Source organism: Diceros bicornis, chromosome 3 (assembly GCF_020826845.1).
Source record: "Diceros bicornis minor isolate mBicDic1 chromosome 3, mDicBic1.mat.cur, whole genome shotgun sequence".
Taxonomy (NCBI): domain Eukaryota; kingdom Metazoa; phylum Chordata; class Mammalia; order Perissodactyla; family Rhinocerotidae; genus Diceros; species Diceros bicornis.
This window is the reverse complement of record NC_080742.1, coordinates 88,035,308-88,051,584: the sequence shown is the minus strand read 5'-3', so window position 1 is coordinate 88,051,584 and position 16,277 is coordinate 88,035,308. Positions and strand designations below refer to the sequence as shown.

Genomic DNA, 16,277 nt, shown 5'->3' with positions numbered 1-16,277 from the left:
GAAATTATTGTAAGAAAAAAATTTTTTGGTATATAATCTCTGAACCAGCCTAATTTGATTTGAATTCTTGTTTTTTTTCCTGCTGTCTTGTACAACCCAGAAAGTCCTATGAGTTTGAAGACTTACTGCAGTCTTCCTCTGAGAACAGCAGGGTGGACTGGTATGCACAGACCAAGTTGGGGCTCACACGCACTTTATCGGAGGAGAACGTCTATGAAGACATTCTAGGTAAGAGGCCATATGTCTGTGAACGGCTGTAAGTATGTCTGTGAGAAAGGGGAGAGAGGCAATGGGGCTGGCTGCTTGCAACACACACACAAACACTCGAAGACATACACGTACTCAAATAAACGAGAAAGAAGTAGATGAGTGGAAGAGTGACCCATGGTGGACTATGTGAGAGAAAATGGGGCTGGAGGGGAGGGGAAGCACTAGTGATGAACAGCCAAGGAGGCAGCGTAGTGCAGCGGGACACACATGAGATCTGGAGCCTCAGTATCCATGATGGAATCTTGGCTCTGCTACTTATTAGCTACATAACATTGAGCTGATGACTTAACGTCTCTGAACTTCAATTCTCTCATCAGTATGCTATGGGTGATGATAGCTACTTTGCAGGGTTGTTTGAGGACTGGAGAAAATGGTATGCAAAATACCTGGTTTATAACAGATGTTCAGTAAATCGTAGGGATTACTAAATGATAGAAAACTAAAGACCACCATACTCTTTCTGAAACTGTAGGAGTGTGGTAGTAACAGGGCATCAAAATTCAGACTAAAATGACTGTCTACTATTAAAATAGTAACTTTAGCCTAGCTCTGAAGAATTCGCTCAGATTCCAAAGTGGGGCTCAGAGTCACAGAGTTTGTATAAAGCATTTAAATTTGGTGAGTTAAATAATCTTCAGAGAGGATCACAGTTTCAGTGAGGTGTAAACTCAGACCAGTGTCTGAGGGTGGGGGTGAGGGTCGGGGAAGAAACGTGCTGGTAGGAGGGAGGGACCCATATGTGGCCACATACAAGGGGCAGGTAGGCAGATACACACGTCCGTACCTGCATGTCATCATCAACACCAGCAACCACGCCGTGAGAGGAGGAAACACGAGACTTGAGGAAGGGCACATACTTAGCTGAGCTTTTTGAATTGCACCAGAGACTATTTGAATTGCTGTGTCCAAGCTGCCGGAGATGGGTTTCTGCCAAAGCAGCAGGCTTCCCAAATCCAAAGTGGGTGTGAGATCTGGACTGCTCTTAGCACTGTGTACCTGACAGGGAAGCGTTCAGTTCCAGGGAACAGAAAACCCAGCTGAAACAACAAAGGAAGTTTGTTGACTCATGTGACCAGAACTGGCTTTGTCTTCTTCATATCCTGTCTCTCAGGTTAGCTTCATTCTCAGTAGGTTTCCCATGATGGCTGCCATCCACTCCCTGGAATCCGTACCTTGTGGTGGGGGGAGGACAGCCTGTGTCCTGTGAAGTCCCAGCAAAAATCCTGAGGTTCACTCTGACCAGACCGGTTTAGGTCTCTTGCTCTCCTTCAGAGCCCAGTAGGCTTGGGATATGATGCCTTCCAGAACTGGTCACTGAGGCAGGGATTCAGGATACTCCAAATGGCTAAAGCTGTGAAACTGGGAGTGGAGTTGATCTCGTACATCTAAGAATGGGGAGATGGAGTTACCCCAGTGAAAATCAAGGTCTGTTACCAAGAGGAAAGGTAAATGGTTAGCAAGACAACCGACATCCCCACAAGGAGAGGCCAAGATGTTGGGTAGAGATCTGATAAGGAAAACTTTCTTAGTGTTTCCAGTTGCTGATCCATTCCCTTTGACCGCAGATCCACCAATGAAGGAGAACCCTTATGAGGACGTTGAGTTACATGGTCGCTGCCTGGGGAAGAAGTGTGTCTTGAACTTTCCAGGTTCTCCCACCTCTTCCATCCCTGACACACCCACCAAGGTATGAGCCCCAGGGGAGTGGTGGGGGGAGAGGGCTCCCCAGCACCATGGCCTTGAGCAGCCTGGAGTTCTAGGTTACACTGGAATACCAAGGCCACCCTCACTGCCAGGCTCCTGGATTTGTACGTCAGCTGTCTGCCTGCTCCTTTGCCTCTGATTCTCCTGGAAGCCCTCTGCTCAACAAGGCTTCCTAAAGAGTCATTTTAGCTTCTGGGTCAGAAACCTCCCCAACTGGGTAAATAAGATAGTATATCCATATTATCCATCTGTAAAGAAGAATGTCCTGACATAAAACAAAAATGTAAGACTGAAAGGCATGGTGCAGAAACGGTATTTTTATAGTATGCCACCATTTGTGGGGTTTTTTTTTGTATGTGTATGAGGAAGATCAGCCCTGAGCTAACATCTGCCAATCCTCCTCTTTTTGCTGAGGAAGACTGGCCCTGGGCTAACATCCATGCCTATCTTCCTCCACTTTGTATGGGACGCTGCCACAGCATGCCTTGCCAAGCGGTGCGTCGGTGCATGCCCAGGATCCGAACCAGCGAACCGCGGGCCGCCGCAGCGGAGCATGTGCGCTTAACCACTTGTGCCACCGGGCCGGCCCCTTTGTGGGTTTTTTAATGAAAGAATATACACTTTTGTAAACTCTTATATGTTTGTGCATGTAGAAGAATATCTCTGTGAGGATACCTAAGAGTGAGTGAGTGGGTACCTCAGTGGGGTTGTCTGAGTGTCTGAGTGCCTGGAAGTCAGGGTAGAAGACTGATATTTTTTGCAGACTATCCTTTGAACCTTTTGGAGTTTTGTGCTATATGCATATAGATAATATAACTATATTCACATACATGAAATTTCAACCCATTGCTTATAGAACTGAATTCATCTTCCTTAGCTTGGCATTAAATATCCTCCATAATTGGTCCCTGGGCTCTCATTAGTACCTAATTTCCCACAATTCCTGCATACAAAAGCTCCCCTTCAGCCAAAGCCTGCTAACTGCCCCTCTGATACTAGGATCAGGCATCAGCAAACTTTTTCTCTAAAGAGCCAGAGAGTAAAGATACAGTCTCTATTGTCACTACTCAGCACTGCCATTATAGTGCAGAGCAGCACAGGCAATATGCAAACAAATCAGTGAGGCTGTGTTCCAATGAAACTTTATTTATGGACACTGAAATTTGAATTTTATATAATTTTCATGTGTCATGAAGTATTGTTTATTTTTTCAGCCATTTAAAAATATAAAAACTATTCTTAGCTCATGGCCTGTACAAAAACAGATGGTGGGCCAGATGGGGCCCACAGCCCCTAATCTGCCCACCTCTGTGCTAGGTCATTTCCGCCTCCGCCCTTGGCTCTTCCCTCTCTCTTCCCATCCTTTAAGGCCCAGCTCAATCATGCCTCCTTCAGGAAGCTTCCAGGCCATCCCAGCCCCTGGGACTTCTTCTTCTCTGCTTGCCTCAGTGGGCTAAAGATTCATTTCACACCAAATTGTATATACTGCTTTATGACATCTCTTACTTCAGTGATTTGGATTCTGATTTGTCATGTAATACGGTATGCATCGCTTAACGACGGGCACACGTTCTAAGGAATGCATCATTAGTTGCTTTTGTCATTGTGCGAACATCACAGAGTGTACTTCCACAAACCTAGATACCTAGGCTCTATGATACCAATCTTATGGGACCACCATCGTATATGTGGTCCGTTGTTGACCGAAATGTTATTATTCGGTGCGTGACTGTATATCTTAAAAATATCTCCCCAAATAGATTGTAAATTCCTCAAGGTCAGAAAGTATATATTCTGTTTCTTTGTGTCTACCATAAGTGGTTGTTATACAATGTTTAGTTGTGGGAAAAATTAAATAAAAGGAGGCCAAATTCAGGCTGCAAGAGTCAGTTTAAATCCCATTGTAAGGATCTGTTTCCAGCCTAAGAAAAGAGCCATCTTCCTCTCTGGGCTCCACGTGAGGTGGGCATTTGCTGGCAGGTGGCGTCTGCACACGAAGCATGCCTTTTGTGTTTGATGGTCACAAAGAGAATCTTTCTGCACTGGTCTTCCTGAACAGAGTTGAAGGTAGAACCTATCCTAACGGGTGGATCTTACCGATCCAAGTCAATTGCTACAATACTGGCCCAAACCAATTAACTGCTGTTTTCTCCTCCTGTGTAAAGAGTGTCATCATTGAATAATCCATGACAATCGGTAATTAGAAAACAATTTCTGCTTGCCGTTGAAATGTGTTGTTTGTGTTTTCATTGGAATATGGATGTCTTCAACATTTAGTCGATAAGCCTGACTTAGAAGAAGACGGCATGCTGTGACAACCAGTCTGTCCCCTTCATGTCCTACCCTGCTCTCCATTTCATGTGGGGAGTGAACTACGTCACCTCTCAGGAACAATGAGAAACATCTGCCAAAAGCAGTTCTGCATCCAGAACTGGGTGCTCCTCCCTAACACTGGAAAATAAAGGCTCCACAGCCCTTTTCTTCCCCTTCCTGCCGGGCTAGAGAAAACCGAAGTCTTCTGTCCCCAAAACAGCTAAACATAGTAGGTAATCAGGTCAATGAGAACTTGAAGTCCAGAGGTAGCTATCCTGCAGAAAGATAATCCAGTTGCCCAGTGCACGTGGCTGATTGCTTCTGATACTTGCAGGCTGTTTTGGACCTTTGCAAGTCATCAGCAAGCTGTGTCCATGCTCATTCCTCTGCTCTCCCACCTCTGGGTGTCTGGTTTGTGCTCCCATTCTGGGGGACAGCTGCGGACTTCTCTACTTCCTCCATTTAGCTCAGCAAATATTCAGGGAGCGTCTGCCACATCTGGGCTGCATCTGGGACCCTAGAACTTGCTGAAGCAATCCCTCTGTGGTGACCTCCTCTACCAGCCACAGAAAGGTCCTAAGACATCTTTGGGGATTTTCATTTAATTAGATGGTGCCTAGTCTCAGTAGAGGGGTAAGGGTCAGTGAGACAGACTTTCTCAGACAAGAGCAGACGTGCAGCTGGGGCAGATGCTGATGCTTACAAACACACAGTGCAAGCCCCTGGGAAGGGGCCGTTTTCTTTCCTTGCTGTGTGTTACCCACCATTACCACACCTGGAACAGCACAGTGAATATGGTAGAAACTAATTTTTATAATAAAGGAAATCTAGGCTAATGTGCAATACTCGTTTTTATGTATTGACACGTAAGGGAAGAAAAGTATTACTAACGAGCATTAGTACCATTAGCCCACCCACACCATGTCCCACCAACAAATCGTGTGTCACTTAGCTGTAGCTACAGAGGGACAGTGTCTGGTCAAGAGTGTAGGTTCTAGAGCCTGACTGCTTCCATTCAGAATGTGCCTAGACCACTTGCTAGCTGTGTGACTTTGGGCAAATGATCTCATCCACATGCGTCAGTTTTTTCATTGGTAAAATAGGAATGATAAAATAGTATACTCCTCTTAAGGGGTCTTATGAAGATTAATCAAATTAATACTTGTAGACCACTTTAGACCAGTGCCTGCAACATAAGTACTATTTATTTATGTTTGCTAAATATATAGAATTATGCTTTTCAATGTGTTCTTTTTAAAAATAACCTTATTTTCTGAAAATAGAACATTCTCATTGTAAAAAATTTAAAAATACCGAAAAGTGTAATGAAGAAAATAAAACATCCATAATTGGGGATTTTAATTTTTTCTTTATGCTCACCTGTGTTTTTTTCTATAATAGATTGTTATTGTGTGTATGTATATATATGTGTGTGTGTGTTTTAAAGGTCTTTTTAAAAATTGCATGTAATCCCAACACCCAAAGATAACCACTGTTAACACTTTGGTTTGTCTCACACTGTGTGTTTGTGTGTGTGTGTGTGTGTGTCTGTGTGTTTAAAAAAAGATTTGGGATAATATTATGTAAACGGTTTTGCTGCTCTTTTATATTTATCATGAATATTTCTCCATGTCATTACTTTGTTTTAAATACAATTTTTATTGCCTGCATGATATTCCATCATTTTAATGTAATGTCATTACATTACATTAGTGTAATGTCCCAATTGTTGGAATGTGTGTGTATGCATTTCTTTGTATTTCTATGTATGTGTATTTAAGGGAGTGTCTGTGTATTCATGTAAATATGTGTACCTGTGGGCATATATGAACGAATGTGTATGTTCGTGTGAATGACATTTGAGTACTTCTTGGGAGAGGCCTCTGTAAAAGAGACTAGGAATGAGGTTGAGATAGGTAAGGGAGAGATGGGATATTTTATATTAAGGACCCTTTTAGTCTCCTGCTGTCAATGTCTCCTGAGGCAGTAGGATAGGAACAGTAGAGGACAGGAAGGAGCTACCATTCACAGACAAGAAGGGTGACTCAACCCCAGCTTGAGTGCAGGTCTGTACCCTCTGGGGAGGCACGTAGCTTCCTTGCAGCCCCCTCTTCCCCACCAAGATGTCCCCTGGCCAGGGCCCATCACACTTGGTCTCCTGAAGTAACTCAAGAGGCTTCAACAGAAGGTCCTTGTCTGCTTTTCCCCTTGGACACTGCAGATCTTTTGTCATGTCCATTGTGAATCCAATATCTATAAGATTAGGGAGACTCTGTGTGCTTCTGCCATAGAGCTGGGCCCCTGAGGTGGCTCCACAGAGACATAGTGGGACTAGGCATATTATCATCAGGGCAGGCTGGTGTGAGACTCTCTGATCAAGAGCTGGAATCTTCTCTGGACCACAGTCTGACACAATCATCCTTAGGGTCCTGTAGTGACTTCCTTTTTATACTGTAGTTTAGGTTTGGCAAACTACTGGTCACCTGATATTTTATAAATAAAGTTTTATTGGAACGTAACCATGTTCACTCATTTATGTATTGTCTATGATTGCTTTTGTACTATAATGGCAGAGTTGAAAGTTGTGACAGAGAGAGTATGGCCCACAAAACCTAAAATATCTACTCTCTGGCCTTTAAGAAAAAGCTTGCTGACCCCTGCTAAGATTCCAAGATTCATACCCTCGCTTTCAAAGGCCTTCCACAGACAATTAGATGTCCTCATTGTTGTATCATCTCTTCCGTCTGTTTCACTGCACCTACTCTAAGCCACGAAGACTTGGGTCGGATTTGCTCATCCTTACCTCTATGCCTCTTCTCAGATTGTGCTATATACTTGAGAATGCTCTCCCCACAGCCCACTAAGTCTTCTGTTTTTGTCAGTTAAGTAGCTACTGAAATTCCACTCCCTCATGAAAGCTCCCTGGACATTTGGTGGCTTATTTTGGGTGCTCTGGGATGTTCCCAGAGCCCCTTTCTCCAACAGTGTGACCACTGGGAGATGCAGCCCCTACACAACCTCGACTAGGTCTCTTGACACCATTTAGAAAGTTGTGTGCTATGTTTTGATTCCTTCTCTGTTTTCTTTCTTTTTTTTGTGTGTGTGAGGTGGACCAGCCCTGAGCTAACATCCAGTGCCAATCCTCCTCTTTTTTGCTGAGGAAGACTGGCCCTGGGCTAACATCCATGCCCATCTTCTACTTTATATGGGACGCCGCCACAGCATGGCTTGCCAAGCGGTGCATCAGTGCGCGCCCTGGATCCGAACCGGCGAACCCCGGGCCACCGCAGTGGAGCACGCGCACCTAACCGCTTGCGCCACCAGGCCGGCCCCTCTGTTTTCTTTCTTCTCAGACCTTTTCGTAGGTCAGATATTTGAACAAACACTATCACAATCTAAACGTCTAATGAAAACAGATACCTGCTTTTTGCCAACAATTTGATATGAGATTCCAATGCAGTGAAAGAATTGGGGCCATTTCCTTAGATTTCTTTGCGGGTAGAATTTGGTCCTTAAGAAGGCTCATCATTATTCCTTCTTCTTCTGCCAGTTTAATTATTAAGATGCCCATAGTGAGCAAACCATGCTGGCTGCTGCTGCTACTCAGGGCTTGTGGTGCTAAGCAATTGCTCCCTGTAGACCCGTGATACAACATTGGAGCTGGCCACTTAGGAAGGCCAGAAGTCTTTATTCCTGGAAATCTTTCCAAAGAAAAGGTTCTGAAGTTATTGTTACAAACTCTTTGGAACTAAACAAGAATATATAAATCAATGGCACAAAATAAGACTATTCTATGAGAGTTTAAGGTGTGATAAATATGGTCTCTATGGTAAACTAATAGAGAAAGAAAGCCTCATTCATTAAGTGGAATAGAAATGTTAGCTTGGAAAAAAATCGATTTAGATTAGCATATAATAAAATAGCTTACTGATGGATTAATGAATAAAATATGTTCAAAATAAACTAAGAAAATCCAATAGAAAAGGGAATTAAATATTTGTTAAACCTCTAAAAAGATATAGATTTTCTAGGCAAAGATGAAATTGCTCACAAAGGAAAAGATGAGCAGATTTTCATATATAGAAATGTTATGTGAAAAATTCCACATAACCAAGATAAAAGCACAAATAAACCACACTGAAAAAACATACTTGCAGCAAAACTGACAAATAGTTCATATCTGTTTTATATAGAGAGCTCATCCAAATTCATAAGAAAAACACTAGGATCCCAAAAGATAAATAGGCAAAGAACATAATATACTAAAGAATAATGCAGTTAGCACATTAAAGTATGAAAAATATCGATATCATAAGAGGAAGGAAGAGAAATGACTTGTATTTAATGTCTAGTGTATAGCTGTCCCTCTGCTAGATGCTTCATATACCCTTATCTAATTCAGTAACTAACTTTAAAAAAGAGACTTTGCAACTATATTTATAGTATTATAAAATAAGAGTCCTGGATGTACTTTAGAAAACATGTAGTGAAAGTAGTTCTTTTGTTTTATCAATATTTCTTATTTTAGTCAATAGTTAATACATTTGTATGGTTCAAAATTTAAGGAGTATGAAAGGTATTCAGTGAAAGGTCTTCCTCTCACCACATCCCTCTATTTCTCTCCCCTAGAGCAACCACTGTTAGTTTCTTGTGTATCCTTCCAGAACTATTCCTTAAAACACACACACAAACATCAGCATACTATACCGACTGTTCTATACCTTGCTTTTTATGCTTAGCAATATATATGTGAGAGAAACTTCTATATCAGTACATTAAGATTTTTTGACACCTGCATTGTATTCTACTGGATGGATGTACCATAATTATTTGCCAGCCTCTAGTGATGGATATATTTTGTGTTTATAAGCTGTGACACAGTGTACAATATACTTTGCACAATGTAACTTTCCTGGTACGATATAACTCTGCACAAGTATATCAGTAGGGTAAATTCCTAGAGGTGGGCTTGCTGGGTCAAAGGGCATATGTTGGAACTGCTAGATTGCCCTCCATAGAGTTGTACCCATTTCCATTCCATCCAGTTTCCAGTGCCACCAACAGTATGTGAAGGTAAAAGTCACCTTTTTCCCTCACTTTAACCAGAACAGTAAGTTATCAGATTTTTATATCTTTGAGTGAAAAATATTTCTTCAACGGAGTTTTAATTTTCTTTTCTCATATGAGTGAGGCTAAGAATCTTTTTATATATCTAAGAATCATTGTAACTTTTCTATAAACTCTCCATTCTTACCTTTCGCCTATTTTTTTTTTGAATTGTTAGTCTTTTTCTCATTAATTTGCAGTATGTAGTAGAAAGATGAGTTCTTTTCTATGTTATAGGTTGCACATTTTTCTACCAGTTTTTTGTTTGCCTTTGACCTTAAAGCAGCTTGTTTTTAGAATAAGACCCTGAAGCCGAGAGAGGTGAAATTCCTTGTGTAGGGGACATGCAGCTTGCCAGCGGCAGAGTCAAAGCTAGGCTCAGGTCTTGTAACTCCCAGTACAGCGTGTCTTGGATTACTAGAAAGCCTCATTTGTAAAGGTAAGGGATTGAGCCAGGTGAATTCCCACTTATCCAAAAAGAGAGATGAATTAGATCTGCATCCTTTATCATACTAATTTCCCATAATTGGATGATGTTTATTGAACACTTATTAATATAGATAAACTCAACACACCCAGGGTACGTAGACCAGCTTCCCTTCTCAACCTCATGGTCTCCATCACTGGCACCACCAGTATCTCCAGTTAGTCCCTTTGTAGTTATTTACTCTTCTTTTCTCCCTTCCCCTCGCAGCAGTCATTGTCCAAACCTGCTTTTTTCCGGCAAAATTCAGAGAGGAGAAACTTCAAACTGCTGGACACTAGGAAGCTGAGTCGGGACGGAACTGGGTCCCCTTCCAAAATCAGCCCCCCGTCCACCCCCAGTAGCCCTGATGACACTTTCTTTAACCTTGGAGACCCACAGAATGGCAGGAAGAAGAGAAAGATACCCAAGGTAAGGCTTGCAACAAGCTTCATGTTCAGATACGCACTCCCCCTGCCCTACAAAGGAAGGCTGCTGAGGAGTCTGGGCAGAGAACAAATCACTGGGCCCTCGTCTGCCTGCTTCCTCACAGGCCAGATGGATACGGTGAAGCCAGCAGGCTGGGATGTCTGGGCCTTTGTCATAATAATCCTTGTGGTCCTGTAGCCTTCCTGTTAGCCAGCCCTCTCCCAGCCTTAACTACACTTCTGATCCCAGACCATGTTTCAGTGCCCAGCCTCCAAAGGCTACGTCCTCCTCCTTCATGACCTCAAAAAGTAGACCTCCATCCATCACGCTCTGCCTCAGACTCTGTCAACGCCCACTGCAAAGGCGGCACCACGTGGAGCCTATGCTCTGAGGCAGCACTTGTCAAAAATCATCTTTCCTGGGGCCAGCCCTGTGGTGTAGTGGTTAAGTTCGGCACGTTCTGCTTTAGATCCCGGGCGCAGACCTACACCACTTGTTAGCCATGCTGTGGTGGTGACCCACATACAACGTGGAGGAAGACTGGCACAGATATTAGCTCAGGGCTAATCTTCCTCAAGCAAAAACAGGAGGAAGAGTGGCCGGCCTGGTGGCATAGTGGTTAAGTTCACGCACTCTGCTTTGGTGGCCCTGGGTTTGCAGATTTGAATCCCAGGTGTGGACATATGCTCCACTTGTCAAGCCATGCTGTAGCAGGTGTCCCATAGATAAAGTAGAGGAAGATGGGCACGGATGTTAGCCCAGGGCCAATCTTCCTCAGCAAAAAGAGGAGGATTGGCAACAAATGTTAGCTCAAGGCTAATCTTCCTCAGAAAAAAAAAATCTTTCCTGGCTCTTTTTGGTCCAAAAGGTAAAACATGCCCAATGGCTTGGATGTGCGTCCTCATGTGTCTGCTAATGATTAAATTTCCTTTTGCTCAGTTCCAGCCCTGCAGCGCTGGTCATTCCTTTTTCTTTTCTTTTCTTTTTTGTGAGGAAGACTAGCCCTGAGCTAACATCTGTTGCCAATCCTCCTGTTTTTTTTTCGCTGAGGAAGACCAGCCCTGGGCTAACATCTGTGCCCATCTTCCTCTACTTTATATGGGACGCCGCCACAGCATGGCTTGACAAGCAGTGCGTCGGTGCATGCCCGGGATCCGAACCTGCGAACCCCAGGCCGCCGAAGTGGAGCGTGCGCTCTTAACCACTGCGCCAACAGGCTGGCCCCCTGGTCATTCTTCATTTGCGAGTTTGGTACCAGCTTCTTACAGGAAGTTTTAGAACAGGAATTCTTACTCTCAGAGTCCAGTACACAATTCTTTAAAGAAACATTTTAAAAGAAAACAAATGACTAATTACAGTTAGTCTCATTACTCCTCAGTTTTATCACTTGTTACTTAATCTTACCCCAGGTTTATCCCCTCTTGAATACTGTGTTTCTTTCTTTCAGAATGCTCTGAATCCTTTACTTGAAGTCAAAGGTTCTATGCTAGGCACATTCACGACTTGCATGTTCTGGAACCTTAAACCATTTGCTATCCAAACCTTGCTTTTGTGTTTTTATCTAGCAAGGTGGACTTAATGGGCTACTCACAACTCTCAGATAGCAGGTTGCTTGGTTTTCTGTAGGCTGTCTCTGCTGTTAGAGTCCCTTTTGGCAATGTGGATGCTTCCCTTGCTCTCTCCCTGCTTTAGCCCTGAGAGGAATGAGAGTCCCAGTGGAGGAGAGGAGAGAGGAAAAGACAGTCCTTCTCTGTGTTCTCCTAGCAATCATGGTCTTCATTAATATGGCAACTGAAATAGAGCAGTTAATTACACAGCACTGTGCTGTCCTCAGGATTCAAGAGACATTGTGATGTCTTTTATAATGAGAAGCAGCTCAGCCCACTCTCACATCCTGCCTCCCTCGCAGCACACTGTAGCAGGTTTGTGTGAAATCCATTGTTTCTTCAGCAACTGCCACGGGCAGAATTAGATACCAGATGACTCTTTGAAACAGACTCTCTTTCTTTTTTTTCTAAATTGAGGTATAGTTGACACACAACGTTATATTAGTTTCAGGTGTACACATAATGATTTGATATTTGTGTATATTATGAAGTGATCACCACAATTAGTCTAGTTAATGTCCGTCACCATACATACTTAACAAAAATTTTTCTCTTGTGATCAGAACTTTTAAGATTTACTCTCTTAGCAACTTTCAAATATGCAATACAGGGTTATTAACGATAGTCCCCATGCTTGAAATAGACAATCTTTCAAATGAGCTTATAGTTAAAAATATTTATTTCAACTTAAAAAAAATTTCTAAAAAGGTCAATACTTCTAGCACAGAACACTTTTAAAACAACAAAACTTATCTCCTGTTAAAGTACAATTATGTGAAAGCACGTTTAAAGTTTTTCTCTCTGGGGAAAAATTTTTTAAATAAAAAGAAACAAAGATTTATTGACTGAAGTATACATGGCTTCCACTTATTCCATAACCTGGTTTAAAGTGAGAAAACCCTTCTCTGTCACATTATTTATGCTATTCACCCAGCACTCATGAATTGTCTTGTGTGATAGTTATAAATGCTTCTTGGTCCTCCCTGTTAGCTTTTAGACTCCCTGAGAACAGGAGCCACATCCGTATATCTTCTTATCCCTCACAGCTTCTAGGCAAATCCGTTACATATAGGAGATGCTTAGTATTCATTCAACAAATTCACAATCAACAAATATTTATTGAGTACTTCCTGTGTGCCAGGCGCTGTTCCATCCCACACAGGTACTGTTAGAGCAGTAAACGGAAGTAACCAAAATCCCTGCCCCCTGCAGCTCACAATCTAGTGTTCATTGTAATTGAATAAGTAGAAGGATGTTAACTCTATCATAATTGTCTTCTTTCTAGTTATTTTTAGATATTTTAGGGGGAGATTTTGAATGGGTTTAAAGATTTCTTCCTCCCCAAAAAGCATTTTGACCTAGCAACTCGTTTGTTTATTTATATTTTTTAAATTGTGGTAAAATACGCATAAAACTATTTTAACCATTTTTAAGTGTACAGTTCAGTGGCATTAATTATGTTCACCTTGTTGTGCAACCATCACCACCATCCATCTCCAGAACTTTTTCATCTTGCTAACTCAAACTCTGCACCCATTAACACTGACTCCCCGTTTCCCTCTACCCTAGCCCCTGACAACCACCATTTTACTTTCCGTCTCTATGAATTTGCCTACTCTAGGTACCTCATATAAGTGGAATCATACAATATTTATTTTTTTTGTGACTGGCTTATTTCACTTCCCATAATATCCTCAAAGTTCATCCATGTTAGAGATATGACAGGATTTCCTTCCTTTTTAAGGCTGAATAATATTCCATTGCATATATGCATGTCACATTTTGTTTATGCATTCATCCTTCAATGGACATTTGGGTTGTTTCCACCTCTTGGCTATTGTGAGTACTAGCAACTCATTTATGTGATGTCTTCTTCCATGGGAAATGGAGTTAGCGTTAATATCCCAATGGTTAGAACATGTGCGAAAAGATGAGAAGGGCAGTTCAGGGGTGTGAGCTCTCAAGGAAATGGCTGGTTTGTAAGAGCAAATATAAATAACTGCCACGTGGCAGGGATTTGGTGGTGAAAGCAGAGACCTCATTCGGGTCAGATTCATTGTTAGGGACGAGGAGTTCACGAAGAGAGCTGGCAAAGCCAGGGCTGGGCCACCCGTCAGGAGCTGGAGTGTGCAGGTGTCCGAGATATGGCAGGGCAGCGTCAGTGACAATCTGCAGAGCTAGAAGGACAGGACCCAGGCCCACCACAAGGAGACCTTGAGAATAAGCCACTCTCCTCCCTGGGCGGGCCAGTGCTCCAACTTGTGAAGAGAAACTGGTGAGCTCATCTGGGCAGAGATGGGGATTGGCAAGAGCTAGTCCACTGTGCCCACCTGGGTACCTACCATCTGGTTTACCCTAGCACATCCCTTCTCCTCTTCTTCCCAATGCATAAAAGAATTTAAAACTTTTCAAGTCAGTTTACATCACAGTTACCTGTTAAAATCACTAGTTTGCCTCAACTATGCATGGGTAGACTTCCCTTTCTCCCAACCTGGTGGAACCCAGGAAGCTTCTACCTTTGAAAGTTGCAGGGGCTGCTGTAGAGCCTGGTGGGAAGTGACCCTGGGCTTCGATCACCAGACCGTTCTGCTATCGTCAGCCTGGAGAGAGTGCCTCTCAGTGATGGTGTCTGCTGAGTGGCTTGGCACTAGGAGACGTCATGAAAGGCCTCGGCAAGTCTGGAGAGAGTGTTTCACTGCAGAAAGGGCAGTGGGCTGGGTGCACGGCACTATTTCGTGCAGTCCCGAGGTAGGACTCAAGGCCCACCGTAATCCCCGCTCCCTTCACTCTCAGGGCTGCTCAGACATTCCTTGGCGTGGTTCCCACAGCAGGGGCCCTGCCTGGGAACTTTCTTTTTCTTTTTTTGCTGTTTCTTCCTTTTCTTGTTTTGTTTTGGGAGCAAAAGCGCCTTCCCAAACCACAGTGGCATCGCAGTATCAGAGTGGGAGCAGCCATCACATTGTTAGCCAATGAAATCATCTCCCTCTGTGTCTCAGCTGGACTCATTAGCATATTTAGACAACACCCGCCTGCACATCAGTGAGGCTGGCAGCCTCCTTTAGTGTTCTTGACAGCCACGTTCCCATCTGGCAGAAATGAATGATTGAAAGACACCAGTAGGCTAGTGGGAAATATCTCCTCCCGCCCCTTTCCCTGGCCCTCCATCATCCTAGAAGAGAATGGGCAGCGAAGGAATCCTAGCTGCACGTGGGGAGGAGGCTGCTAACACTGGCTTTTCTCCTCCTGGTGTCTGGCAGCTGGTGTTGCGAATCAATGCCATTTATGAGGCGCGGAGAGGAAAGAAACGGGTGAAGAGGCTGTCCCAGTCAACGGAGAGCAACTCAGGAAAAGGTAGAACCCCCCACCATCCCTCCTCCCACGAGAATCTGAAAACAGATTCTTCCCAGAAGTGGCTTCCTGTCATTTTGGATTGGCTCACCAAGGAGAGGAACAAGTTGGTGCTTTGTCAACGTCTCCCACTGTCCTCAGGACAGTCAAAGAGCCCAGAGCTCAGCCTGGTGGCCTGTCCTCTGGGCCTCTCTCGCTGTCCTCCATCAGGTCAGTCAGTGCCACATGCGCAGACCTCACCATGGGAGCAGTCTTCTTTGCTCAGCATGCATAAAAGGGTCCAGTATCTTTTGCTGTATTTTTTAATATAGGTACCATCTGAACTAGAGCCAAATTAATTTGGAAATACATTTAGTTGGACAAAAAGACATGGTTTGTCTGTTACATTTAAATAGACAAAAAGAAAACACCCCCTCTGAACTAGAAATCTTGGATTTGTGTTACCGTATATAAAAAGTTTCCTGCGTTAGGACTCACATTTGCAACTTTTTCCTTCTTTTTGTTTGTTTGTCTAGTGACAGATGAGAACAGTGAGTCTGACAGTGACACCGAGGAAAAGCTGAAAGGTGAGAAGACCAATTGCTGCGCAGGGTGCACGCAGGTGACTGGGAAGCTACAAGGATGGCCCTTCCTGCTTAAAGTGATGAGTGGGACAGAAGCCTGCTTGCGCAAGCTTGTTGGGCAAAGCGTGAATGTCTTGAGGGGATGTGGGGAGCATAAGGGGGGAATGTTTCAGGGGTGGGTCAGTCCTGAGTGTGACCATAATGGCCTGGTCGTTCACCGAGCCTACTGCTCTACTCCAGAGACCCCACTACGTTGTAACACGTCCCTGTTGCTGTGCCTTCCGGTTACATCATAGCTGCCTTCCTGACCTGTGTAAGGCACAACACTGCTGGCCTGGGACTCCTGAGAGCTGGGGCTCTTGCCCTACTGTTAAAATTGCTATCTATTCTGGAGGAAATTACTTAAGATCTCAGGGCCTCTAGTTCCTCATCTGTCAAAAGAAGTCACTGAAATAGTTGGTCCCTGTGGGTCAA

General features: G+C 43.6%; 1 protein-coding gene across 1 annotated transcript in view; it reads left to right on the top strand.

Annotated features, from left to right (window-relative positions):
- The window catches only part of DENND2A (DENN domain containing 2A), a 96,439-nt gene that overhangs the window by 44,146 nt on the left and 36,016 nt on the right, over positions 1-16,277 (top strand). Inside the window, exons 5-9 of the mRNA XM_058531413.1 lie at positions 101-228; positions 1,836-1,957; positions 10,088-10,288; positions 15,150-15,243; positions 15,756-15,806. Of these exons, the coding sequence (XP_058387396.1) occupies positions 101-228; positions 1,836-1,957; positions 10,088-10,288; positions 15,150-15,243; positions 15,756-15,806 (596 nt within the window). The remainder of the gene's footprint in view (positions 1-100; positions 229-1,835; positions 1,958-10,087; positions 10,289-15,149; positions 15,244-15,755; positions 15,807-16,277) is intronic.